Below are 27,643 nucleotides of genomic sequence, written 5' to 3'. Positions count from 1 at the left end.
ATCAAAATTGCATATCCCACCTAATTCAGTCACCCAACATGTCACATTTCCTGTTCTTGCGAGCTCCATATAATTCCCCCGCTGTGAATGTGGGGAGCAGCTGTTAATGGTTTAATAGTGGAGATCAGTGTTCTAGTTTTATCCATCCACGTGCGGAAAGAGTTTTGTTAAGTGCACCAGTGTCAAGATAATGAGTGGATGTGCATCACCATTAGAAACAAAAAGCCTATATATAATACTTTCAATAACTATTTTTAAGAAGTTACCATAAGCATGGAAGAAGAAAGAATATGAAAATATGGGATAATTAACAAGAGGCATTGTTTAAGATGTTAATTTGATATGAAATCAAATATAAAGAGGCTAATGCTGCAAGAGTTTCACTAGTCTTAGAATCTCACGTGTATCTATTCCTTTTTAGCATAAAACAACATTATTTACTTTCTTGACATAGGAAACATAATATTTTATTATTATTGATGCATGAAAAAATAATTTTTACATTTCCTTTATGGTTGAAATGACCAACTCTTGATAACTTACTTCCTGCTCACTGCTTCCCACCTCCGGCTCACCACCTCTACCGCTCACTGCTTCCCTCTTGAACCCTGCCACTTGCCACCTCTCCCACCTCACTGACCCTCCTCAAGCCTCCCGCTCACCGCCTCTCCAAGCCTCCCAAATCCTCCCGCTCACCGCCTCTCCAATCCTCCCAAATCCTCCCACGCGCTGCCTCTCCAACCCTCCTGAACCGTCCCGCTCATCGCCTCTCCTGCCCTCCCAAACCCTCCTGCTTGCAGCCTCGCTGACCCTCCCGCTCGCCGCCTCTCCAGCCCTTCCGAACCCTCCCAGCTTGCTGCCTCTCCAGCCTTTCCTACCTTCCCGAACCTTCACGCTTGCCGCCTCTCCCGACTCGCTGACCCTCCCATTTGGCAAGCAGGGAGATCGGTGAATCAGAAGAGGTGGCAAGTGGGAGGAAAGTGGAGAGGCCATGTGAATGGTGTTAATAATCAAGTGCACAGCACTTGATGTACTGGTACGCAGCTGCAGAGGCGTGCAGGTTAGAGGGAACTTAGGTTGAGATGTGGGAATGGATGAATATTCTGAAGAACTGCTTGCTTACCTTTGGCCTTTTGTTTCTGTATTCACTACCACACAGTATTATTGTTTGAAATTATATAAAGTTGTAGGCTTGTTCTCCACATGTTTCTGCTCCTCCCTGATCACAATTTCTAATATTGTTACTTATGGTGTAATATATAAGTAAAATGCACAGAACCACAGGACTGTTTTTCTCCATGCAGCATTATTTGACTTCTGCAACACTAACAAGGGAGAAGTATTAGCAACAAGGAAAGAGTAGATTAGTTGAAGTTTGGAGATAAAACTGAGAGACTAGGACCCGAGGGCACAGACTCAGATAAAGGGAAGACATTTTAGAACAGAGATGAGGAGAAACTTCTTTAGCCAGAGAGTGGTGAATCTATGGAATTCATTGCCACAGAAGGCTGTGGAGGCCAGGTCATTGAGTGTATTTAAGATCGAGATAGACAGGTTCTTGATTGGTAAGGGGATCAAAGGTTACGGGGAGAAGGTGGGAGAATGGGGTTGAGAAACTTATCAGCCATGATTGAATGGCGGAGCAGACTCGATGGGCCGAATGGCCTAATTTCTGCTCCTATGTCTTATGATCTTATGAGCTCCTGTGTTAACTGACAGAGCGTATGTGACTCTGAATGGTGAGAAATTGTTTGAGGCTGTTGAGGTCCTGACCAGCCCCATCCAAACATACTCTCTGATATGGAATAAGACACGCCTTATCGGAAGGTGGTTTCAAAGTATCTCTACTTAGATTGCTTAGCTATTATATCATTAAATGGATGTAACTTGGAGAGCCGGTGCAGACACGATGGGCCAAATGGCCTCCTTCTGGGCCAAAACAATTCTGTGATTGGATGTAATATAATCTTTAACGTCATGCAATTTTCACTAAAAGTTTTTCTAAAAATATTTTTGCTCATGAGCACTAACAGCCCAATAGCCAAACCTAGACAATGTTCCTCTCAATCTCATTTACTCCAGTGAAAAAATGAGTTAGTTCTGTCTTCATAATATGTTAGAAAAGAACATGGATGGAAGCTGAAGTATGAAGAGGAAATATGAACATTTATATGGGATCTTCAAACCTTTTAAACTATATTTACAAATTGTCCTGTACCTTTAATCCTTTGAAAACTGAAATATCTTTTCAGACTTCAGCATGCTCACATCTTTCTGTTAATATCACATCTGCAGAATCAATTTGTTGTAAATTTTTCTAACTGATTCTCTAAAATGGAATGCAAATGGATCTCAAAGTAGATTTCTTATGTTAACGGATGCCTTAGTTTTTGAAGGACTTTCTGTTATTGATGTAACAAAGTGTGAAAATATTTCTGTAAAGAACTCCTTGCTGACCACTGTAAAATCAATTGTACACTGTCAAAGTCATGAATTAAAAAACTAACTGTGACTTTCTTTTTAATTAAATAGGGTTGGATCGACAATTTCAACGGACCAAGTGGGCTATTCATTGCTGTATGTAAATTATCTTTTTTACTTGTCATTTTCTTATGAGTAAAAAAATCTTTCTTAAAAGTTCTTGAATTTACAGGTAACAAATATAACAGGATTGAATTTCCTGCTCCCCTCGTGCCTAAGTGCTAAACGGGAGCAGTGCTCCCAATGTGCACTCCGCCAGTCCAACTCTGGGATTGCCTCTGTCATGTCATGTCCCAGGAAGTCCCACAGACCTGCCCCATAGTAAGGCCTGGCACCAGTAATAGCGTCTGAAAAACAAGGTGTCAGCTCTGTGGTGGGATCTTCGACCTGGCCTGGAACACCCACAGACAGTTGTTTTGAGGTTGGGAGCAAACCACTGCCAGTTTCTTCTAGCCACCCTGTGCTTGTGTGCCTAGCATCTAGAAAAAGAAGTGGGAAGTTGGAAATGTCCATCCCACTTTACTCACATTCTCCACCTTCTTAAGATGCTTCCAACCTAATCCCACTTTCCAAGACTTGGTCCATTTTTAAATAAACTTTAAATGCAATGAGGGTTTCTGCCTCTACCATTATTTCAGGCAGTGAATTCCAGACCACTACCGTCCTCCGAGTGAAAACACTGCTCCTTAAGGCCCCTCTAATAATTCTACAAATTATTTTAAATCCATTGATTCAATTAATTTAATTGAATTATTGACTTCTCTAAAAAGGGAAATAGATTTTTCCTAACCACTCTCTTCAGTCCCCTCATAATTTTATACACCTCAATGAAAACTCCACTCACCCTCCTCTGCTCCAATCTTTCCTCAAAGGTAAAATCTCCAGTCCTGACAATATCCTCCTAAATCTCCTCTGCACCCTCTCTAATTTGATCACATCCTTCCTATAATTTGTCAACTAGAACTACATGCCGTACTGTAACTGTGGCCTAACTCGTGTTTCATACAGTTTTAGCATAACTTCCTTGATCTTGTATTTGATGCCTCTGCTAAGAAAGGTAAATATCCTGAATGCCTTCTTAACCATCTTATTTACCAGTCCTGCTACCTTCATGAATCTGAAAATGTGCATTCTGAGGTCCCTCTTTTGCTCTATGCCTCTCAGTATCCTACCATTTCTCGTGCATTCCCTTGCCGTGTTTGCTCTCCCCAAAGGCATTACCTCATATTCCTCTGGATTGAATTCCATTTGCCGTTTTTCTGTGTACCTGACCAGTCCATTCATATCTTCCTGCGATCTCCAGCTTTCTACTTCACCACCAACAACATGGCCAATATTTGTACCATCTGCAAAATTCTTAATAATTTTCCCTACAGTTATGTCTAAATAATTGATATATACCATGAAAAGTGAGTACATAGAACCTGTGGAACTCCACTGGAAACAACCTTCCAATCGCTAACATACCTTTGACCAATACCCTTTGCTCCCTACCGCTGAGCTAATTTTAGATCAACTTGCCACCTTTTCTTGAATCCCATGGGCTTTTGACCAGTCTCTCATGTAGGGCCTTGTCAAAATCCTTCTTAAAATCCATGTTGACTACCTAAAATGTGCTACCATTGACCTACCCTGTTACCTCCTCAAAAAAGCAATCAAGTTAGTCAGACATGAACTTCCCTTAACAAATCCATGCTGACTGATCATGATTAATCTGTGTCCCTCTATATATTATAATTTATTCTGTCCTTCAGAATTTTTTTCCAATTCCAATTATACTTCTCAGTGGAGGGTTGCTGGAAGTGAAGTACTGTTAAATTATCAAATTTAAGAAAAATGTGGAAAAAAACAGAAAACATTCAGCCTCAACAGTCTGAAAATCTCCTTAAATGCTTTGCTCAATTTTTTCACCCCCAAACATGGCTTTCTAAGAATATCAGCCCTAATTTTCCTCTGCTATCCTACACCAAATTGGATAGTGTAGCAACTGGAAAAGCAGAAAAAATAAGATGGAAAGGTCTACCGCCAGCTCCTCACCCCAAATTTATTTTCATCCCCCCCACCCCCCCCCAGCTTCAGTTGGACTGCCTTTGGCTGCTCCTCCTGCTACATGTGAATGCCAGTAGAGAAGAGCCTAGGCTACAGGCCCACTTCAATCTACCCTGGCCACCAACCTCTGCCACTGCCTGGAACACTCTGGCAGTAGTGGGCAGGAAGGTACCAAAGTATCAAGTGTCGCTTCTCAATTTGACCTCAAGCACTTACCTTTGTAGGCCTTGGTAAATTTTTCTTCAGGGCTCAATTTCCTCTTTGGGTGTCCTCCTGCCTATTCAACTGTTGCACAGGTCCAGGCCGACTGCAGTACTTACAGGAGTTGGGGCAGCAAATGGAAGTCCAATCCTAACTTTGTAGGGGCATATTAAAGAAAATCCACCCCATCCTGTGTATATGAGACCAACGGGGTTATTGCGATTAAATCAGCAATGTCTAGATATTCGCCCTCCAAATGCAAATCATCTCAATGGGGAAATCATGACAAAATCTCATTCTAAATATGTTAAAAGAAGGTATTCATTCATTTAATGGCTAGCCCTCATTTAGCCTGGAGTATCGCTTTAATATAGTAGGAGTTTAATATATGTATTTTTTAAATTTAAAGACTTTTAAGGTTTAAAAATCAGAATGAGGATCAGGAGAAGCTTCAGGAAGGAACATGCATCTATGAATTTGGCCATACGGCTCCCGTTTTTAAGATGTAATTGCAGATTTCCAGCTGTACATGCGATGCTCACTACACTGGGAAAGGAAAAATAAGTCATTGTGCAGTGTGCATGCCTGAAGCAGCTTTTATGCCCTTTGCCTATGGAAATAAAGAGCCGAAAGCCTGTTTGAGATTCTCACTGCAAAATTGGTTTGCCTGGAGACAGCTGGTATCAGAGGCAGTTGCACTTAGGAAAACTAGACTAATTTTTAACAAAAAATTGCTTGCATGAATGTTGAGCAAGGAAGAGCAGAGGTGTTCCTCCGAATTTCACATTTAAGGAACATTCACCGATCTCTCTGGCCTCCGATACCCCTTGGCCACCAATCCGCTTGGCCTAGTTTTCAATCTCCCTCCTGGTCTCTCAACCTCCTCCACACCTACTCCTGGTCCTCACCTGCATAAAAGCTGCTGTGATGCTGACAACAGCATGATCTTGGTTTCCTCTGGCTGTTTGTGCCACTCTAGCTCCATTTGAAATGAAGCCCAAAGACATCACCATTGAGGCACAGAGATTACACTCTTCCCATCCCCATCTCCACCCATGTCCAAGGGTGGACATATCACATTTCCAATTTATAGTCTTATGTGTTGTAGGGTGGAGAGAGGGTTGAGGAAAAGTGACAGGTAAAGTGTCAGAGAAGACAAGTATCATACAGTGATCGGCCAGTGATGACATTTTGCAGTTTTACTAAATTGGGCTGAAAAGGAAGGGCAATTTATCAAATGACTTCATACACATGTTGTTCTTATGTTATTTCCATTGTCATGCAGGCAGGCAAAGGGATTCTTCGCACTATGAGAGCTACTAATGATGCAGTGGCTGATTTGATCCCTGTTGACGTAGTGGTTAATCTCACTCTCGCAGCTGGCTGGTATACAGCAGTTCACAGGTGAGAGATCTGTAAGCTCCACACCGTATCGTGTGCTCACAACACCGATTTGTCTCTGGCTACCAGTATCCTTTTCACTATAATTTTGCGAGTGTCGGTTATCTCACCACTCATCAAATGTTCCATTTTGGACAAAAATAAATGCAAGAATTGCTTTGCATGATTGGCTTTCTGAGGCAAGTTTGAACTGCCTCAGACATTTCTGGTTTTATGTCCACAGGAAGAAACTGCCCTTTCATTTGCAATCGCTGACGCTAGTTTGGCATTCTCCTCCCAGGGGCACTGAACTGATGCAGTTTATAAAAGAGAAGAAGTGGGAGATACTTAACAGAGCTTACCATTTTTGAATGTATCATGAGAGGATAGCTCTGCCGTTTGTAGTAAAATTGTAAATGCTTTAGAATAGAACCATTTTGGTATAAACTAGTGACAAATAGCAAATCTTCCCTGCTATTTTAAATTAAAATGTACAGTTCAGCCATGGTTATCCTTGTGTTGGGTTGTTTTATTTATGGCGGGGTGATCTCACATCTTGCACCATTAGAGTCAATGTCAAATACTCAATTCAGTGAAAACAGGGTTAGTGGATGAGGGGGGAATAATTGGACCTGGGGGTGGGGTGAGCATGGGGAAGGTGGGAGGAGAGGAAGGGTGGAGGAATGAGGGGGAAGGTGAATGGGATAGGGTGAATAAGAGGGACCGCTTGTGGTTCATACAAAGGAAAAACCTGGGAAGGGATGTTGACTAGTCTAACAGGGACCCAGAACATGGGTGAACACATGGACCGGGAGGGGAACGTGGAAGCAGGGCCAAGGAATTAGAATCATAGGAACAGGAGTAGGCCATTCAGTCTCTTAAGGCCCATTAGATCACAGTTGAAATTTATGTCAACTCCATTGACCTGGCTTTGTTCCTTATCCCTTGATATCCTTAGCTAATAAAAATCTATCAACCCCAGTGTTGAAAATTCCAAATGACCCAAATCCACAGCCTCTTGGGGCGAGATCTAGTGAAAAGCTAAGGCCCCCAGTACGGATTCTGGGGGATAGTAATGTTGCATCCTCTAATCATAGAGCAAACTCTTTATTCTGTCTGTCTCCTAATTCCCAACCATGCCTCATGTCACAAGGTTACCTCCAATACCATATCCTCTCATTTTGCCAATAATCTCTCATGCGGAGGTTTAGCAGATGCTTTCTGAAAGTCCACATGGACAACATCTGGAGACAATCTACCATGCTAGTAACTTCCTCAAAACTTTGACTAGGTTAGTCAGATATGACGTATTCTTCAAGAATAAACTGGTAAATTTATGTTGGAAAGTTTCTAGCAGTTGGAAAGCAAAATAGAACGGAAATGTTAGATCTTCATTTTAAGATTAGTAGGGCTTATCACAGTGCCACCCACAGGCATAATAAGTACCGCAGAAATCCTGCAATCCACCTATAAATTTTTGTAACATTTTTATTTATAAATAGTACTTTGGGGAACAATACTGAAATGTTCTGATGTGACAAGGAATGTAGAAGGATACAAATAGGATGGAAAAAAAGGTGCCAGATTTATTTGTGTGCAAAAAATACATTATTGAAGTCAGCATAGGAAAAGGAAATGCAACTTTAAAAGACAAGATTTTATATAGATTAGAGGGATGCGGTGGGCAGACACAATGATCATTTTTTTTTAAAAACAAAAAGCTAAAAGCTACTGCGGATGCTGGAAATCCAAAACAAAAACAGAATTACCTGGAAAAACTCAGCAGGTCTGTCAGCATCGGTGGAGAAGAAATCAGTTAACGTTTCGAGTCTTCACGACCCTTCGGCAGAACTGAAGCATAGTTAGGAGAAAGGTGAAATATAAGCTGGTTTAAGGTGCGGGGGCGGGGGGAAGAGAGAAGTTGAGGGTGTGGTGATTGTGGAGATAAGCAAGCAGTGATAGGAGCAGATAATCAAAAGATGTCACAGACAAAATGATCAAAGAGGTGTTGAAGGTGGTGATATTTGTCTAAGAAAAGTGCTAATTAAGAATGGAAGACAGGACACTCAAGGTACAGCTCTAGTGGGGGTGGGGTGGAAAGACTAGCAAAGTTTTAGTTTTAGATTTAAAAATAATGGAAATAGGTGGGAAAAGAAGAATCTATATAAATTATTGAAAAAAAAGGGAGGGGGGAGAAACGGGGTGGGGATGGTGGGGAGGGAGAGTTTAAGATCTAAAGTTGTTGAATTCAATATTCAGCCCGGAAGGCTGTAAAGTGCCTAGTCGGAAGATGAGGTGCTGTTCCTCCAGTTTGCGTTGGGCTTCACTGGAACAATGCAGCAAGCCAAGGACAGACATGTGGGCAAGAGAACAGGGTGGAGTGTTAAAATGGCAAGCGACAGGGAGGTTTGGGTCTTTCTTGCGGACAGACCGCAGGTGTTCTGCAAAGCGGTCGCCCAGTTTGCGTTTGGTCTCTCCAATGTAGAGGAGACCGCATTGGGAGCAACGAATGCGGTAGACTAAGTTAGGGGAAATGCAAGTGAAATGCTGCTTCACTTGAAAGGAGTGTTTGGGCCCTTGGACGGTGAGGAGAGAGGAAGTGAAGGGGCAGGTGTTGCATCTAGCTTCTAACACATCTTCCCTTCACCCCCCCGACGGCATTCCGTAGGGATCGTTCCCTCCGGGACACCCTGGTCCACTCCTCCATCACCTCCTACTCCTCAACCCCCACCTATGGCACCTCCCCATGCCCATGCAGAAGATGCAACACCTGCCCCTTCACTTCCTCTCTCCTCACCGTCCAAGGGCCCAAACACTCCTTTCAGGTGTTGCATCTTCTGCGTGGGCATGGGGAGGTGCCATAGGTGGGGGTTGAGGAGTAGGGGGCGATGGAGGAGTGGACCAGGGTGTCCCGGAGGGAACGATCCCTATGGAATGCCGTCAGGGGGGGTGAAGGGAAGATGTGTTAGAAGCTAGATGCAACACCTGCCCCTTCACTTCCTCTCTCCTCACCGTCCAAGGGCCCAAACACTCCTTTCAAGTGAAGCAGCATTTCACTTGCATTTCCCCTAACTTAGTCTACCGCATTCGTTGCTCCCAATGCGGTCTCCTCTACATTGGAGAGACCAAACGCAAACTGGGCGACCGCTTTGCAGAACACCTGCGGTCTGTCCGCAAGAAAGACCCAAACCTCCCTGTCGCTTGCCATTTTAACACTCCACCCTGTTCTCTTGCCCACATGTCTGTCCTTGGCTTGCTGCATTGTTCCAGTGAAGCCCAACGCAAACTGGAGGAACAGCACCTCATCTTCCGACTAGGCACTTTACAGCCTTCCGGGCTGAATATTGAATTCAACAACTTTAGATCTTAAACTCCCCCTCCCCCCATCCCCACCCCGTTTCTCCCCTCTCCCTTTTTTTTCAATAATTTATATAGATTCTTCTTTTCCCACCTATTTCCATTATTTTTAAATCTAAAACTAAAACTTTGTTAGTCTTTTCACCCCACCCCCACTAGAGCTGTACCTTGAGTGTCCTGTCTTCCATTCTTAATTAGCACTTTTCTTAGACAAATATCACCACCTTCAACACCTCTTTGATCCTTTTGTCTGTGACATCTTTTGATTATCTGCTCCTATCACTGCTTGCTTATCTCCACAATCACCACACCCTCAACTTCTCTCTCCCCCCGCCCCCCCACCTTAAACCAGCTTATATTTCACCTTTCTCCTAACTATGCTTCAGTTCTGCCGAAGGGTCGTGAAGACTCGAAATGTTAACTGATTTCTTCTCCACCGATCTTTTTTTTTTGTTTGTTTCCCCCTTCCTTTGTTTATCTTTACTCTGCTGCATCCCTTACCATTATTTGAGGTAGTCCACCCAGTTTCAATGTTACTTCAAAACAGCAGTGTTGAACCTTCCTGTTCCTTAGCAGGTGTTGCAGAGGGTGTACTGTGATCACGTTACAACTCTAATAATCCAAAATTCAGATGAAAAAATCTACCAATTACACCCACATTCCTAACGCACATTTCTTTGACAACTCTCTTGCTGTACTTTTTTTTTTACAGACCAAAAACTACCCTTATTTACAATTGTACCACAGGAGGCATCAACCCGTTTCACTGGGGACAGATAGGTAAGATTGAGTTTGTAAATTGAAACTATATTGATGGTTTCCAGTTGGCCCAATGATTTCTCTCGCCCAAGTATGGCCAAATATACCATCTCATTAATTAAAATTATTAATTTGCATTTAATATGGAAGCTACAGTGTACCAGGATATGGGAAAATATAATAAGCCTTTTTGGAATGTGCAATATCTTTACTAAATCAACATCTGGGAGAACTGTTAAAGTTGCAGTGTCTTATCAAGATTGTAAATATATTTTTAAAACTTTTCTTATAGTCAGATAGTGACTAGAGTAATTCTACAAGCTCCACCACCCTGGCCTCCCCACCTCGCCCCAACACAACAGGTGGCCCTATCATGAAATGCATTGGTCAGAGGAAACATAAGTAAGTGGAGCATAGTAAATACTGTGATCCATAAAACAATAGCAGAAAATCTGTCCTGACATTACAGGTGGAAGTAAATCTTCTCCATGGTATGGAAACGAAGAAAAAGGGAAAGTCCCCGAGAATGGGCATGGGGTTCACGATGCACAATTAACATAGGACTGTTCAGTATAATGCAGGCAACACGCCTGCTTATAAATCTCAATTTCTGCATGCAACACTAACTGCACTGCTCATTGGCTTCCTGCATCAACAGGGGCCCCAATATTGTTACTTGCTAGCTCTACTTAAAGCTGGCCTGTACCTCTTAAGGGGAAGGTGCATTGTGGCTGCTGAAGGTGGTGCTGAAATTATTTAGAATAATGCTGTGCAACAAAGAAGAATGGCTGATCATGGGTGAGAGCGTATAACAAGGTTTTCCGACCCTGCACTGGAGTTCTAGGTAGAGGAGGGATGTCCTGTATCCACGAGCATGGGGGTAAGGTTGGGCAGGAGGTTATGGGAACATATATCTGTGGAGGTCAGCATCACAAGTTTAGCCCCGAGGACCTCAATTCAATTCTGCAAGAAGTTTAATAACCACACAAGTGGTCAAGGTCAGTGAATGCGTCTTCAAATGCCATATCCTACCAACTGCACTACTAGCCTCAATCACTGCTCAATTCACTGCACACTCATGGCTCACCTAAATTCTCTATCAATCAGGACATATACCTAAGATTCATATGCTTCACCTCACCTTGAAACTTAGCACTGCTGCAAGCCTCACATCCACATATCACAGCTTGCATATACTGCCACCCATTCAAGCATGACATTGATACCACCCAAATATATTTCACAACACTTACTGACACACTTATCTCTCTCTCTTGCAGGAGAAGGTAGTGCACAACCAGAGGTGGCAGGAACTAACAGGAGGGGATAAGGTGCACCTGCATGTTCTAGTCTCCATGCAGGAGACAGTACTGATCATTATCAGAAAGAGCATTGCTGAGACTATGACCAGATGAGTACTTAATAAATTGAAGATAATGATATTCTCATTGCCAATTATCTTTGTCTCATCCCACATTCTCTTCTTACAAGCTGCATGCACTTCCTTTTCCCTCTCCCTTCACCACAACTTTACCGTTGTGGATTTTTCCTTTTAGAGACCCAAGATGTTCAACCTGGCTAGACAGTGGAGGAAGACTAAGAGGATAGTGATGATGAAGACACTCCTTCACTTGACTCCACACTTGCAGCCACCATCTTAGATAATGACATTATGCATATCTTAGAGGATAGTGTAGAAGGGGGATCTGCATGTGATGAGGCACTGGGGACAAGCCAGTGCAAGAAGCAAGAATAACACAGGTGCTAGAGTTCTGCCACAGAAGTTTCAAATAAGGACTGCAATGTGCCTAGAATTCCAGAGGTGAGTGTAACTGCCCCTTGACATCAAGGCAGCATTTGACTGGAGTGTGGCATCAAGGAGACCTAAACAAAATTGAAGATAATGGGAATTGGGGAAAGCTCTTCACTGGTTGGAGTCATACTTAGCACAAAGGAAGATGCTTGTGGTTGTTGGAGGTTAATTATCTCAGTCCCAGGGCATTGCTGCAGGAGTTCCTCAGGATAGTGTCCGAGGCCCAACCATCCAGCAGTGACCTTCCCTCAAACATAAAGTCGGAATTGGGGATGTTCAGTGATTGCACAGTGCTCAGTACCATTCACAACTTCTCAGATACTGAAGCAATCTGTGCCCGCATGCAGCAGAGCTGGGCAACATTCAGGCTTGGGCTGATAAGTGGCAAGTAACATTCGCACCACACACAGGGCAGAAAATTTCTGTCGGCGAGAAGGGGGCGGGGCCCACTCGCCGACATGTGATGATGTCGGGAGGAACCCCCGACGTCATCCCTCCCCACTTAAATATTCAGGAAAGCGGGCGGACAGCGAAATCAGCCAATTGAGGCCATTGACAGGGTAGTTAAACCAAGTAAAGGCCCTGACTGTCCAACCTTAAGGTTGGTGGGGAGGCCAGGAGCCCCGGCGGGCTTCTGAAAAAACATGAAACCTCATCCACCGGCAGGATGAGGTTTCATGCCTGTTTTTAAAAAATTTAATAAAGTTTCTGTGCTTTTTATTAACATGTCCCATCTCGTGTGACATTGTCACATGAGGGGGACATGTTAATAATTTTTTTATTTTTCTATTTTTGAAGTTTACAAACCTTTCACCGATATCCCTGAGACAGCACTTAGTCTCAGGGAGATGTGCGCTCTTTCACTCTGACAGTTGGGGAATCCCCCCCCGCCCCCCGCCCCGGCACAGGAAGCGCATAGCGCTTCCTGTCGGGCGGCCCGCTGAGCAGGCCTTAATTGGCCCGCCCACATAAAATGGCGGCGGGGCCCGTTTCGGTGGCGGTGATCGGCTGTCTGCCTGCCGCCGAGACGGTGGGGCCCGCCTGCCCTTCAAGGGCAAAATTTTGCCCTCAGCTCCTGACCTCGTTACAGCCTTGGTTCAAACATGGACAAAAGAGCTGAACTCCCAAGGTGAGGCGAGTGTGACTGCCCTTGACATCAAGGCTGCATTTGAATGAGTGTGGCATCAGGGAGCCCTAGCAAAACTGCAGTCAATGGGAATTGGGGAAAACACTCCACTGGTTAGAGTCATAGCTAACACTAAGGAAGATGGTTGTGGTTGTTGGAGGGCAGTCATCTCAGTCCCAGGACATCACTGCTGGAGTTCCTCAGGGTAGTGTCCTCGGCCCAGCCATCTTCAGCTGTTTCATCAATGATCTTCCTTCCATTATAAGGTCGTAAGAACATAACAACTAGGAGCAGGAGGAGGCCATTTGGCCCCGCAAGCCTGCCCCGCCATTTAATAAGATCATGGCTGATCTGCCCCAGGCCTCAACTCCTCTTTCGTGCCAGCTCCTCATAGCCCCCAACTCCCCGATATTCCAAAAAACCCATCTACCTCCTTTTTAAATACTTTCAGTGATCTAGCCTCCACAACTCTCTGAGGCAGAGAATTCCAGACATTCACTACCGTCTGAGTGTCCTCTTATTCTGTAACTATGTCCCTTAGTTCGAGATTCCCCCACTAGTGGAAACATCTTCTCAACATCTACCCTGTCAAGCCCCCTCAGAATCTTGTACGTTTCAATAAGATCACCCCTCATTCTTCTAAACTCTAATGAATAAAGGCCTAACCTGTTTAGCTGTTCTTGATAAGTCAACCCCTTCATCCCAGGAATCAGCCTAGTGAATCTCTTTTGAACTGCCTCCAAAGCCAGTATATCCTTTCTTAAATATGGGCACCAAAACTGTACACAATACTCCAGGTGCGGCCTCACCAACACTCTGCACAGTTGTAATAAGACTTTGCTATTTTTAAACTCCAACCCCCAAGCAATACAGGCCAAAATTCCATTTGCCTTCTTAATTACTTGCTGCACCTGCATGCTAACCTTTTGTGTTTCATGCACAAGAACACCCAGATCTCTCTGTGCTACACCTTTTTGGAGTCTCCATTTAAATAATAGCCTGCCTTTTGATGCTTCCTACCAAAGTACTTGACCTCACACTTTTCTACATTAAACTCCATCTGCCAAGTTTTTGCCCACTCACTCAACCTATCTATATCCCTTGCAGATTCCTTATGTCTTCATTACAACATGCCCTCCCACCTATTTTTGTATCATCAGCAAATTTGGATACATTACACTCTGCCCCCTCCTCCAGGTCATTAATATAGATAGTAAATAATTGAGGCCCTAGGACAGTTCCTTGTGGCACTCCACTAGTTATGCCTTTCCAACCTGAAAAAGACCCATTAGTCCCGACTCTTTGTCTTCTGTGTGTTAACCAATCCTCAATCCATACTAATACATTACCCCCAATACCTTGTGCAATAACCTTTTAAGTGGGTCCTTATTGAATGCTTTCTGGAAATCCAAATACACTACATCTACCGGTTCCCCTTTATCAACTCTATTTGTTATATCCTCAAAGAACTCTAGCAAATTTGTCAAACATGACTTCCCTTTCACAAAACCATGTTGACTCTGTTTGATTGCGTTAAGCTTTTCTAAATGTCCTGCTATTTCTTCCTTAATAATGAACTCTAGCATTTTCCCAACAACAGATGTTAGTCTGACTGGCCTATAGTTTCCTGCTTTTTGGGAGTATTCCATTAATGGTTTTCCAATCCTCTGGGACCCTCCCGGAATCCAGTGAGACTGGAATATTTTGGCCAATGCAGTCAATGGCACCTGCACAACGGGGTAGCCTGCAACCTTGCAAACTCTTATGCTTGCTTGACTGCTTCTCTCTGGCAAGAGGGAATGAAATGAAATTATCTCCCTCTGAATAGAGACCTTCAGTGACCTCCCTTAAGCAACATAGAACTGCAAACTGCAGGATGTTGCTAATACCTCCAGCACCAGTCTGGAAGGAGACAGACATGTAAAAGTTCATTGCCATGGTCGCCTTCACAGACACTAGTGATGAACATAAGAAATAGAAGCAGGAGTAGACAATATGGCCTCTTGTGCCTGATCCGCCAGTCAATAGGATCATGGCTGATCATCCTTCTAACTCCCCTTTGCTGCCCACTCCACATACCCATTGATTCCCTGAGAGACAAAAGATCTGTCTTTTATTTTTATTCATTCATGGGATGTGAGCTTCGCTGGCTGGGCCAGCATTTATTGCCCATCCCTAGTTGCCCTTGAGAAGGTGGTGGTGAGCTGCCTTCTTGAACTGCTGCAGTCCATGTGGTGTAGGTACACTCACAGTGCTGTTAGGAAGGGAGTTCCAGGCTTTTGACCCAGTGAGTGAAGGTACAGTGATATATTTCCAAGTCATGATGGTGAGTGACTTGGAGGGGAACTTCCAGGTGGTGGTGTTCCCATCTATCTGCTGCCCTTGTCCTTCTAGATGGTAGTGGTCGTAGGTTTGGAAGGTGCTGTTGAAGGAGCCTTGGTGAGTTTCTGCAATGCATCTTGTCGATACTACACACTGCTGTTACTGTGCGCCGGTGGTAGAGGGAGTGAATGTTTGTGGATCTGGTGTCAAGGGCATAGTGGCATTGCCACTGGACTAGTAATCCAGAGACCCATGGTAATGCTTTGGGGACCCAGGTTCGAATCCCTCCATGGCAGATGGTGGAATTTGAGTTCAATAAAAATCTGGAATTAAAAGTCTAATGACGATCATGAAACCATTGTTGATTGTTGTAAAAACCCATCTGGTTCACTAATATCCTTTAGGGAAGGAAATCTGCTGTCCTTAACTGGTCCGCCTACATGTGACTCCAGACCCACAGCAATGAGGTTGACTCTTAAATGCCCTCCAAACAAGGGTAATTTGGGATGGGCAATAAATTCTTGCCTAGCCAGCGACACCCACATCACATGAACAAATATTTTAAAAAATCAAGCGGGCTGCTTTGTCCTGGATGGTGTCAAGCTTCTTGAGTGTTGTGGGAGCTGCACTCATCCAGGCAAGTGGGAGTATTCCATCACGCTCCTGACTTGTGCCTCGTAGATGGACAGGCTTTGGGGAGTTAGGAGATGAGTTACTCGTCGCACTATTCCTAGCCTCTGATCTGCTCTTGTAGCCACAGTATTTATATGGCTAGTCCAGTTCAATTTCTGGTCAATGATAACCCCCAGGACGTTGATAGTTGAGAGATTCAGTGATGGTAATGCCATTGAATGTCAAGGGGCATTGGTTGGATTCTCCCTTGTTGGAGATGGTCATTCCTGAGACTTTTGTGGCATGAACGTTTACTTGCCACTTGTCAGCCCAAGTCTGGATATTGTCCAGGTCTTGCTGCATTAGACCTGTCTATCTCCCCCTTAAAGATATTCGACTATAGAACATCGAACAACCCTCTGGGGTACAGAATTCAAAAGATTCAAAACTCTTTTGAGTGAAGTATTCACCCTAGAGGTGCGTTTTCTCTCTCCCTGCATACTCTTAAGCTGCGGGGTGACCACATATACGTGCTATCCACAAAGTTCTCAACCTCGCTGATGCGCTGCAGTGACGTCAGCTACTACTCAAGCTGCAAAGCCCATTGCTGAGCTGTTTCAGCTGATGACAGTTCCAGGACATTTCCTATGTTCTGGAGTTCCCACATGGAATAGGTTGTGGGACGTACATTCCAGGGGTCGGATTTGCCCTGCCATTCCTCTACCTATTAGTTAATAGAACTTACTACTTAAAAAAATACTCACCAACTACTTGCTTCTCTTCTTCTGTTATTGCTTAAATATAGGGAGGCTAATTTAAATGTTTTACTTAATCCCTGTTATTAAAAAAGTGAAATTTTTAATTTCCCAGCTCCTTAGGCTAACTTCCTAACTTTGGAGAATTGGAGATAGGAAAACAAAGCTACAATATTCACCGGGATATCAACTCAAAGGCCTTCCAGTTTGATATTTTTCTCTCTCTTACTTCGGTAATCGTAACCTGCTTCACTTTGATCCTGACCTGCTTCAGACTCCTCCCGGTCTGCCTCACAGTGATCCTGGTCTGCTTCACACTCCTCCCAGTCTGCTTCACAGTGATCCTGGCCTGCTTCACACTCCTCCCGGTCTGCCTCACAGTGATCCTGGTCTGCTTCACACTCCTCCCGGTCTGCCTCACAGTGATCCTGGTCTGCTTCACACTCCTCCCGGTCTGCTTCACAGTGATCCTGAGCTGCTTTGCATTCCTCCTGGTCTCTTAACTGCTGGAATTTAAGACATGTAATTTTAACTGAGGCGATAATAACAGAATGATATAATTTATCACATTTTCCATCATAATTCGTTCATTAATGTTGAGCAGTACTCAAACCAACAGTCAGCAGGCATCCAGCTTTAATAGGTAACAGGAAATATGGTGGAAAATTTAATCTTGTGTAGCAGGTATTTTAATAGATTGCAGAACTTGTGCTCAATATTTCCTTATTATTAGAATTTGACAACAATTGGAACCAACAATAAAACCTCAAACGCAGAAGCAATCCGGCCCTTTAACCTGTTGTAGGTGTCCAATTCCTGCCACACATATGATTCTTGTTGAACTCTGGAAATATTTAAATTTGTCTGTGTCAAAGTGACTCAATTGGGCAGTCAAAAATCTTGCTATGCTTCCAGTCATGTTGGCACAAGTTGAATCTGGGCTGGTAGCTGTACAAATTCATCACAGCATGTGCTGTCATATCAAGTAATTTGCTCTAATCGTTGTATTTAAAGAAAAACTTAAACTAGCATTCTTAATTTATAAATAAGTTTCTGAAACTTTTCCCTGTTAATTTTTTGCATGCACTAAGTCACCAAAAATTAGTTTAATATTAAAGATCATGGGAAGCCCCTTTCATCCATTTGATGTTCTCCTTCCAGGATACCAACCTACTGTCTTCCCAATACTGCATCCGGTTGTTTTTTAAACAAGTTCTGTGTCCTTGTCTGAACCATGTTTTACAGCAACCAAGTCCAGCTGTTGGCAACCTCTGTGCAAATAAACACTTTCTTGTATCTGTCCAAAATTTGCCCTTCGCAACTCTAAACCTGTGCCCTCTTGTCCTGTCCTGTCATATCTGAAGCATTATGTTTACTTTCTCCATTGCTTTGTATCTTTACAGAACCCTCTCTGAAACTGTTTTAATTTGAGAAATAAAAGCCCCAGCTTATTTATTCATTTCTTGTAGTTCGTCCTCTTGCTGCCCTCTTCTTCAATGCCTCTCAGTTCTCGCTGTTCTCCTTATGTTGTGGTGACCAGTTTGTATGCAGACTGCAGATGTACCCTGATCCAGGTACTCTGTAGAAAGCTTCTGGGGATCACGACTGAACTAATTCACTGTGCAACGTAGGCCAAGGTCTTCCTGGCACAAGGTACCTGCATTCGAAACCAAATGTAGGTCCTGAGGCTACGCTGGTGGGCAGCAGGGCCACAGGGGAGATCTTCCCAGCAGCCGCCAATTAAGAGGCCACCATTAGGCCTGCCATTCAAATAAGGAAATTAGGCTGGCTCTCTATGCTGTCGCTCAACCAGAGGACTGGCAGCTCTGCAGCCTTGATACTGCCACTGAGAGAAGTGGCCGTTGCTGAAGCTGCAAGGAGAATGAGAGGGCACTTCCATTTTGAGGCACCCTTGAAGAGCAGGTAAAAGGTTTTTGCTGTGCCGGGGCCAGACAGGCAGGGCCCAGCAATCAGAAGAGTAACCCCCTCCAGCGGCCATGTTGCTGCTGTGGGGAGGGGGAGTGCCATTGTCCCTGTCTTCTCCTTGGGCAGTGGAGCCTCCAGAAACCAAGGCTCCCCCCTCGGCACCTCTCCAGGGAAGGTGCTGGGAGGCCACCTCCATGCAACTGATGGTCTTCCTATGTGGCGGGGTGGGGAGGGGGGCACGTGGGTGGGTGGGGGCGATGGGGGGGCTGCTCCTCCATTGGCGCCTCAGAAGAAGGGCTGTCAAATGGCTGTTGCTTTAATTATGTAAATTGGCTGCACATCAGTGGGTGACCAAGCGGCTGCTATTCCCACCACAGGTAAAATGGCCCTGCAGCAGGAACAAGTGGGGAGCCCTCCCAATGCAGCTCCCAGGCATTTTACCGCCCATCCCCCTGCCTCCTAGCCTACTTCCCAGTGGCCAGTAAAATCCCAGCCTTAGAATCCAGTTTCCTGGGTTTACTAGTCACCACATGTTCTCTATACATAGCAAGTGACAAAACAATTTACATCCTCAAGCCTGTTTCAACTTTCCCATTGTGAAGTGACAAGTTTAACCTGAACTTGGAATATTTTCTAATTTCCAGTATGGAGGACCTTGCATTTGCTCATGTGGTTTTTATAGCTATTGATTAGCCCAAGTACATAGTTCTCTTTGCAAGATGCTAGGTGATTCATAATCTCCACAGCTGAGTGCCATTTTTTAGTTTAACTACTTTGGACTGAAGCTGTAAATCCAAACTATTTATGTGTACAAGAAACAGAAGGGGTCCTGGCACAGATGCCAGGAACAACCTGTTTAACATGCTCGCCTTTTCAACCTAACTGTTCCGAGTAATAAAGAGTACAGCTTAAAAAAAACAACTTAAAGTGCTTTTTCTGTATGGTCACCCATTTTTAAATAACTATAAATAGCTATTTAAAAACTCTATACATGTATACAGACCTTTGCAAGGCCATGAAACAATTAACTGATTATTATTCACTTTGCTGTGTTGGCTTAATGTGCTATATGTATAAAAAAAAGTAGCATTCTACAAGCTGTGTGAAAGACAGGCCCTAATGAGATCGGCTCATCTTAAGCCATTCTCTTAATGGTGGATTTCATTGATTGGTACATTCAGATTCTCCATATTGTGTTGGCACTTATTTCATATTGTACACCTACACAGGTAATAAAGTTGTGGTGTCAATTAAGGACAATCCACTTTCTGTTCTGATTTTTAGTTTTTAGAACCAGGTCATTAAACTAAGACTGAATATTGCCGGCAACCCCATGAAGGCAAGAGCACAGCTCTCTGTTGCGTAGATCAGAGGTGCCAGTCTCCTGACACTTGAGAGCATGACAGCCTTTTTATTTTAAAAAATGCATTCGCCATGATTTAATATTGGGTCACCTGTCTCTTCATTTTTTTCCCATCGTTCCCCAGTGCTGCAGATGCACTGAAGGACAAGAATTTAGTTGCTGATCTGTTGAGAATTTAGTAGCAGTACTAGTAATGGTGCAGATACATATTTCCTGGGGAATCTTGCACAGTGACCATCAACATGTGACATGTGAGCTGAAATGATGAGAATTGGGTTTATTCCCCTGTGGGAGACCCCTTTATTCCATCATTGTCCTGCGTTAAATTACTCTTGATGGTGACCCCGGGGTGGATGGAGCTGGGAAACCGGCACACAGACTGGCAGCGCTACTTTTAGTGCTCACCTCCAGCATTTTCTGCTTTCAATTATTGATTAAAATGAACTCCTCCCTATCTCTATAACCTCCTCCAGCCTCACCCTCTCCTCCCTGAGCTGCAGCTCCTCCAACATTTTGTTTATCACATTTGGCATTCATACTTTGTCCTTTAGATGCCAAATCAGCTACAAATGGTGGAATCCCTTAAAAGTGTTGTTACAGAAGTTTTGTTCACGAGTTTCATATAGTGCCTTAAGATAAAAGCAAAATACTGTGGATGCTGGAAATCTGAAACAAAAACAGAAAATGCTGGAAAAACTCAGCAGGTCTAACAGCATCTGTGGAGAGAAAAACAGAGTTAACATTTCAAGTCCTTATGACTCTTAAGTCACACAGACTCGAAATGTTAACTCTGTTTTTCTCTCCACAGATGCTGTTAGACCTGCTGAGTTTTTCCAGCATTTTCTGTTTTTATTTCATATAGTGCCTTGGCTCGTTTCTATCTTATGACAAGTTTTTGATCTGGACTTAAAAATGATGTGACCGTAGGGAAACAGTTTCACATTTTGACCCAGAATGCTACAGGAATGATAAAGTGATATCTTCAAAACACTTGGTTCCTTTAACAGTGTCGCCAACTAAGTGGATGTTGAATTTACAAAGGATTTTATTTAGTAAAAGCAGAAGACAGGTAGCAACAGAAGTGTAACCTTAATTAAAAACGCTGTTATTCCAGCAGCAGGTACAGGCTTGCGCAAACAGTGAGTGAAAACTAGAGGAGTGTTGTGTTACATTTTGAATCACATAGAAAAACCCATAGCCTCAAGACCAACAGGTGTTGGTAGTCTAATGTGTGCTTGTTTAACTGGGCGGTATACCAATGGGCAGTATACCAATGCACGTAGAATCATAGAATGATTACAGCACAAAACAAAACCGTTCAGCCTGTCCCTGTCATGCTTATGCCAGTTCCCTGAAAGAGCAGCTCAGCTAGTCCCACCCCCTGCCCTTTCTCCATAGCCCTGCAATTTTTTTCTCTTCAGTTATTTACCTAATACCCTTTTAAAAATCTGCCTTTACTATCCTTTCAGGCAGTGCATTCCAGCTCCTAACCACTTGTTGCAGAAAAACAATTTTTCTCATGCCCCTGATGGCTCTTTTTCTAATTACCTTAAATTGGTGTTCACTGGTTCTCGACCCATCCACCAATGGGAATAGTTTCTCCCTATCTACTCTGTCTAGACTTGTCATGATTTTGAACAACTCTATTAAATCTCCTCTCAATCTCCTCTTTTCTAAGGAGTACAGCCCCACCTTCCCCAATCTATCCACACAGCTGAAGTTGCTCATTATTTTAACCATTCTTGTAAATCTCCTCTATAGCCTCACTATAGACTTCATATCCTTCCTAAAATGCGATACCCAGAATTGAACACACTACTCCAGCTGAGGCCAAATCAGTGTTGTATAGGGGTTGAACATAAGTTCCTTACTTTTGTAATGTATGAAGCCCAGGATTCAGTATGCCTTTTTAACCATTTTCCCAACCAGCCTGTCCTGTCTATGTCCTCTTGAAGTGTATCATTATCCTCCTCAGAGTTCACAACACTTCCAAGTTTTGTGTCTTTTGCCTAAGTCTAAGTCATTAATACATATTAAGAACAGAGGTGGTCCTAGAACCCACCCCTGAAGGACCACGCTGTACACCTTCCTCCAGGAAAAAGAACAATCATTCACACTAACTCTTCATTTCCTGTCATTCAGCCAACTTTGTATCCATTTTGACACTGTCCCTTTCATTCCACGAGCTTCTACTTTCCTGGCAAGTGTATCATGTGGCATTTTATCAAACATGTGCTATGGAGTGGCAAGATGTTTATTTATTGATTTGCTAACCTCACCTGAGCTATTAGAATAGCAAAGGGAAGGAAAATCAGGAGAAGCCGTATCACCTTGAGTTACTCTAATGCATTTTCACATAGATAATCCAGTTCAGTTTAGGCAGAATCCTGAGAACACAAAGATATATAAAGCACTGGTGGGGCCAAAAGGTGGAAGCTAGCATTTAAGGTAGAAGATTCCAGTACTTGAAAACAGCCAAATATTGATGCAACACCCACATTCCCATTAGAAGAGTCATTGCACAAAGGATTGAGTTAATTTAAACTAACTGTGAATCTTATAGTCTTTTGGTAGTACAGAACTTGAGTATCGCTGGAAAAAAAGAGACATGTCTAAGCTTTTCACCTTGCACTCATCAGAACACTCGCAATACAAGGAGGAAAACAACAATTTATACTGGATGTGAAGACTGTGCTGATTGGTTGGCAAGCAGCGTTGCCATGGAGAATGCACCCCTAATGGTGACTGACAGTTAACTGCCAAGCATTGTTTGAAATTTAAACCAAGCAGCTTGACCCTGATTGGCCAAAGCACTGCCCCGAGGAATGAGTCAGCGAAAGGCTGAACTTATTTTGTTTAACTGAAACAGGCACAATGTGTGTACATGTTCTTTCTGTCTGCAAAGAACAGGGCCCTGTGTATTCATATATGTAGCTTCCAGTACACGCAAATGCGCCACATTGCAAACCCGACTGACAATCTTAAATTGGTTTTCAGTGTAATTCTTAGCACACTCAGGATTATTTAGCAAATGTTGTCCAATCACAGAATCATATCTCACCATGCAAGTTTGATGCTGAAATAGGGCGCATCAAAAGCATCCTGCAGGACAGTGGCTACCCTGATCAGATCATTTTGCGCTGAATATCACACAAACTCATGAACGGGCCTAAGGCTGTCACTTTTGGCCCTGAAAAGTGCCCAGTCTATCTCAGATTACACTGTAAGGGCAAGATATCTCAAACGTTTGAGCAAGAGATGAAGCTAGCTGTTTCACTCTGCCACTATGCGCACGAGTGGTATTCGTCACTAATGGGATACTGCCGTCAAGCCAAAAAGACGTTCTGCCTATCACATAAATGGGTAATGTGGTATATGAATTTCAGTGCCCGTGGGATGCTAAGTATGTAGGCCATACATCCAAAGACTGGCAAATCATATCAAACAGCAAGTCCTAGCTGCCGTTCACAACGGGCAGGGTACAGACTGTACCCAACCAGCTTGTACTTGCAAAACTCAAAACACAGTGTCCAACATTAGATGTGATTCTACAATTGGACAACATTTGCTAAATAATCCTTAATGTGCTAAGAATTACGCTGACAACCAACTTAAGATTGTCAATCGGACTCACAATGTAGCGCATTTGTGTGTACTGGAGGCTACATATATTAATACACAGGGTCCTGTTCTTTGCAGACAGAAAGAACATGTACACACATTGTGCCTGTTTCAGCTAAACAAAATAAGTTACAACCTTTCGCTGACTCACTCCTCAGGGCAATGCCTTGACCAATCAAGGTCAAGCTGCCTGGTTTAAATTTCAAACAATGCTCGGCAATTAACTGTCAGTCACCATCAGTGGTGCATTCTGTATTGCAACACTACTTCCCATCAATCAGCACTCTCTTTACACACAGTATAAATTGTTGTTTTTCCCTTATATTGGTATTCTTGAGTGTCCTGATGAGTGTAAGGCGAAAAGCTTAGACATGTCTCTTTTTCCAGCAATTCTCTGTGAATCTTCCTTTTGCTCGGTTTGACTCACCTGACCATTAAGCTGACAGAGGAAGATCAGTTTCATGTATCAGAAGGACAGGGCATGTGGAACTCGTGCTCAAAGCGATATGGACAACAGCAGCAAAACCAAAATGTATCTCAAAAATAAAAGCTTTGGTATTTTCTAGAAGATTGCAGAAATCCTAAATACTATAATGATTTGAGTTGCCAGTGCTGATTGTTAAAATTCCTTGTTGACTCTGGATAAAATGAACTGAAACAGTTTTCAGTAATTAGGTGTTGTAAATTACATGGCCTGGATTTTATGCTTTTGTAGAATCCCATTGAAGGTTGACAACTCTGCTCGGAGGCATTCCTAGAGACATTCTGACCACACAACAGCTGGCCATGTGATGCCTGATCACATGACTTCTAGAAGTGTTATCGCACTCACCTTGTAAAGATTGGGTCCCCTGTAGTTGAGTATTTCTGCTCATGCAGCTGTTGTGAGACAATTTTCAAAAACCAGGCCACCCATGGACAGGAGAACATGGGGCAGGATTTTTCAGTCAGTGTGCTGGGTTGGGTCCAACATGCTGATGTGTAAAATGACGTGCAATGACTTCATACATTAATGAGGGCATTCTGGCTAAGTTTGCAGATGATACAAAGATAGGTGGAGGGACAGGTAGTATTGAGGAGGCAGGGAGGATTTGGACAGGTTAGGAGAATGGGCAAAGAAGTGGCAGATGGAATACAACGTGGGGAAGTGTGAGGTCATGCACTTTGGTAGGAAGAATAGAGGCATGGACTATTTTCTAAATGGGGAGAGAATTCAGAAATCTGGAGTGCAAAGGGACTTGGGATTCCTACTCCAGGATTCTCTTAAGGTTAACTTGCAGGTTGAGTCGGTAGTTAGGAAGGCAAATGCAATGTTGGCATTTATTTCGAGAGGACTAGAATATAAAAGTAGGGATGTGCTGCTGAGGCTTTATAAGGCTCTGGTCATACCACATTTAGAATATTGTGAGCAGTTTTGGGCCCCGTATCTCAGGAAGGATGTGCTGGCCCTGGAGAGGGTCCAGAGGAGGTTCACGAGAACGATCCCAGGAATGAAAGGTTTAACATACGAGGAACATTTGAGGACTCTGGGTCTATACTCGATGGAGTTTAGAAGGATGAGGGGGGATCTGATTGAAACTTACAGAATACTGAAAGGCCTGGATAGAGTGGACATGGGGAAGATGTTTGCATTAGTAGGAGAGACTAGGACCCGGGGGCACAGCCTCAGAGTAAAGGGAAGACCTTTTAGAACGGAGATGAGGAGAAACTTCTTTAGCCAGAGAGTGGTGAATCTATGGAATCCATTGCCACAGAAGGCTGTGGAGGCCAGGTCATTGAGTGTATTTAAGACCGAGATAGATAGGTTCTTGGTAAGGGGATCAAAGGTTACGGGCAGAAGGCGGGAGAATGGGGTTGAGAAACTTATCAGCCATGATTGAATGGTGGAGCAGACTCGATGGGCCGAATGGCCTCATTTCTGCTCCTATGTCTTGTGGTCTTATGGTGATTGGGGCCTGTCAAGGAGGGGAAGAATTTTTTCCAAAACAAAACAACCTACAAATTGCAGAGCTGGGAAGTTGGCTCATTTGGGAATTTAAAAGCACCTAACCTCTGGAAAATGCCAGAAGTAGCAGCCAGTGGAAAATTTCTGAAGTTGCTTCACCTCTGTCCACTCCAGTTAGGCTGGCACCAATATAGACGGAATATGTAGGTCAATAAGGGATGGAGCTGAATCATCTAAATACCATTCTCTTTAACCTGCAGTGAAGGCTGTTCAACAGTTCATTAGACAGAGTACATTCCTGACCCTGGGCTGTGACAATCAGCACTGATCTTTTCCTAATTCTGAGTATAGCTTCAAGGGTCTCTATTGCCTGAACAGAATGCATTAAGAAAAACGGGGTGGAGAGGATCCTTTGTAATCAGACTCATTTTCCATTCATTTAAATTGAAAGGCAGAAAAGTGGCTGGGCTTCCTTATGGATATACCTGACTATTTATTTGTGAGAAGACAAAAATTAGAAAGAATTTTTTTTAAAAATAGGACTTTTTCACTTGAACAGGTGGTTAAAGGGGGAAGTTCCAGAATTTCAGGGCTGAACTGTTTGTTTTAAGTATTTGATTTTTAAAGACAATGCCATAGGCAATGTGATTTATCCAGCTCCGAGATCATGGTGTGCCAGAAGGAGTTACAATAGACCAAGTGGGTCTAGTGTATTTAAAATTCTCCTTTTCAGACATCGTGAGATCATGAAGTTCCCTACAGAATCTATCAGCTATTTGTAGCTTATATAAGTAGTTATCTTGATTTATAGCGTGTGATGTACAAGCTGTACATTTTAGCACATCTATATGGGTGAAGACACAGCATTTCTGTGCGACACCATGCTCACCAGAGTGGACAAGAACTGAACTTCCAGCTTTGTTCGGAATAGAAAATAAGCCTTTTACCACCTGGCAGAGTTACTAAATAAAGCAAACTATGCTAAAAATAATTGATTCTCTTCCTCCTCTTCTTAGAGTACCACGTCATTTCCACGTTTAAGAGGAACCCTCTGGATCAGGCCTTTAGAAGGCCCAATGCAAATATTACATCAAACTACTTGATTAATCAGTATTGGATTGCTGTCAGTCACAAAGCTCCTGCTTTGGTTTATGATCTTTATCTGAGGCTAACAGGGCAAAAACCACGGTAAGTCGACCCTTGTAACTTTTTTTCTGAATGGTGTGACCTCTCTCTATTGAAAAGGGACTCTCAGCAAATTTTGCAAATTATTTTTCTGCAAACATGGAATTTAGTGTTACAATGGAAAAGCTATTGGTGCTTGGCAAAAATGAAGCTTCAAAGCCTCTTTAACAGGATCTTATCTATTGATATATAGATGTTGCTCTCTGTTTCTGTTTTGACAGTTGTTAGTAATTAGAATACTTACACATTCTGTCAACATAACAGTGATAAGCAGGTGAGATATTTCAACGCCATTTGCTTCAAAATGCAGCCATTCTTTGGATAAAAATCTCAAATACAGCAATAAATAACTGTCTCTCTTTCAACTTAATACATTTTTAAAAGTTTATAAACATTAAATGAAAGCTACACTTGTCCTTTTTCTCGTGCACACAAACACAGCTTAAAAAAAGCACACGACCTCTTTTTAAAAAATAAATTTTACCCAGTAGAGATTTTGCAATTTGTCAGTTACTTTTTTTGTACTTTTGAAACTACTAGAATGCTGCCCCAATATAACTGAATGGTAACGATGGGAAATTAGCTATACTGTAAATGCTGAGGCTGCACTATCCAAATTCGGCTCTTGGAGTCACAGCTCTGGGTAAATATATCAAAGCTAAACCCAGGCTTTTGGGAAAGACTGAGGCCGGAATTGTCCGCTCCCGGTTGCAGCGGGTGTCATGGCAGGCTGGAGGGGGTGGGTGGG

The 27,643-nt window shown here is 43.2% G+C and overlaps 1 protein-coding gene across 6 annotated transcripts in view; it reads left to right on the top strand.

The window, feature by feature from the left end:
- Positions 1–27,643, top strand: part of LOC144696607 (fatty acyl-CoA reductase 1) — a 215,775-nt gene that overhangs the window by 164,407 nt on the left and 23,725 nt on the right. For 4 of the 6 annotated variants that reach the window (XM_078568110.1, XM_078568114.1, XM_078568112.1 and 1 more), the window contains 4 exons: positions 2,533–2,577; positions 6,017–6,135; positions 10,181–10,248; positions 26,727–26,898. In XM_078568110.1, the coding sequence (XP_078424236.1) occupies positions 2,533–2,577; positions 6,017–6,135; positions 10,181–10,248; positions 26,727–26,898 (404 nt within the window). The remainder of the gene's footprint in view (positions 1–2,532; positions 2,578–6,016; positions 6,136–10,180; positions 10,249–26,726; positions 26,899–27,643) is intronic. The other 2 variants (XM_078568113.1, XM_078568115.1) reach the window with 1 other exon arrangement.

The sequence above is a fragment of the Cetorhinus maximus genome, chromosome 22, assembly GCF_964194155.1.
Source record: "Cetorhinus maximus chromosome 22, sCetMax3.hap1.1, whole genome shotgun sequence".
NCBI lineage: Eukaryota > Metazoa > Chordata > Chondrichthyes > Lamniformes > Cetorhinidae > Cetorhinus > Cetorhinus maximus.
Note: the sequence above shows the minus strand (reverse complement) of the source record. Positions and strands in the feature narration are given on the sequence as shown.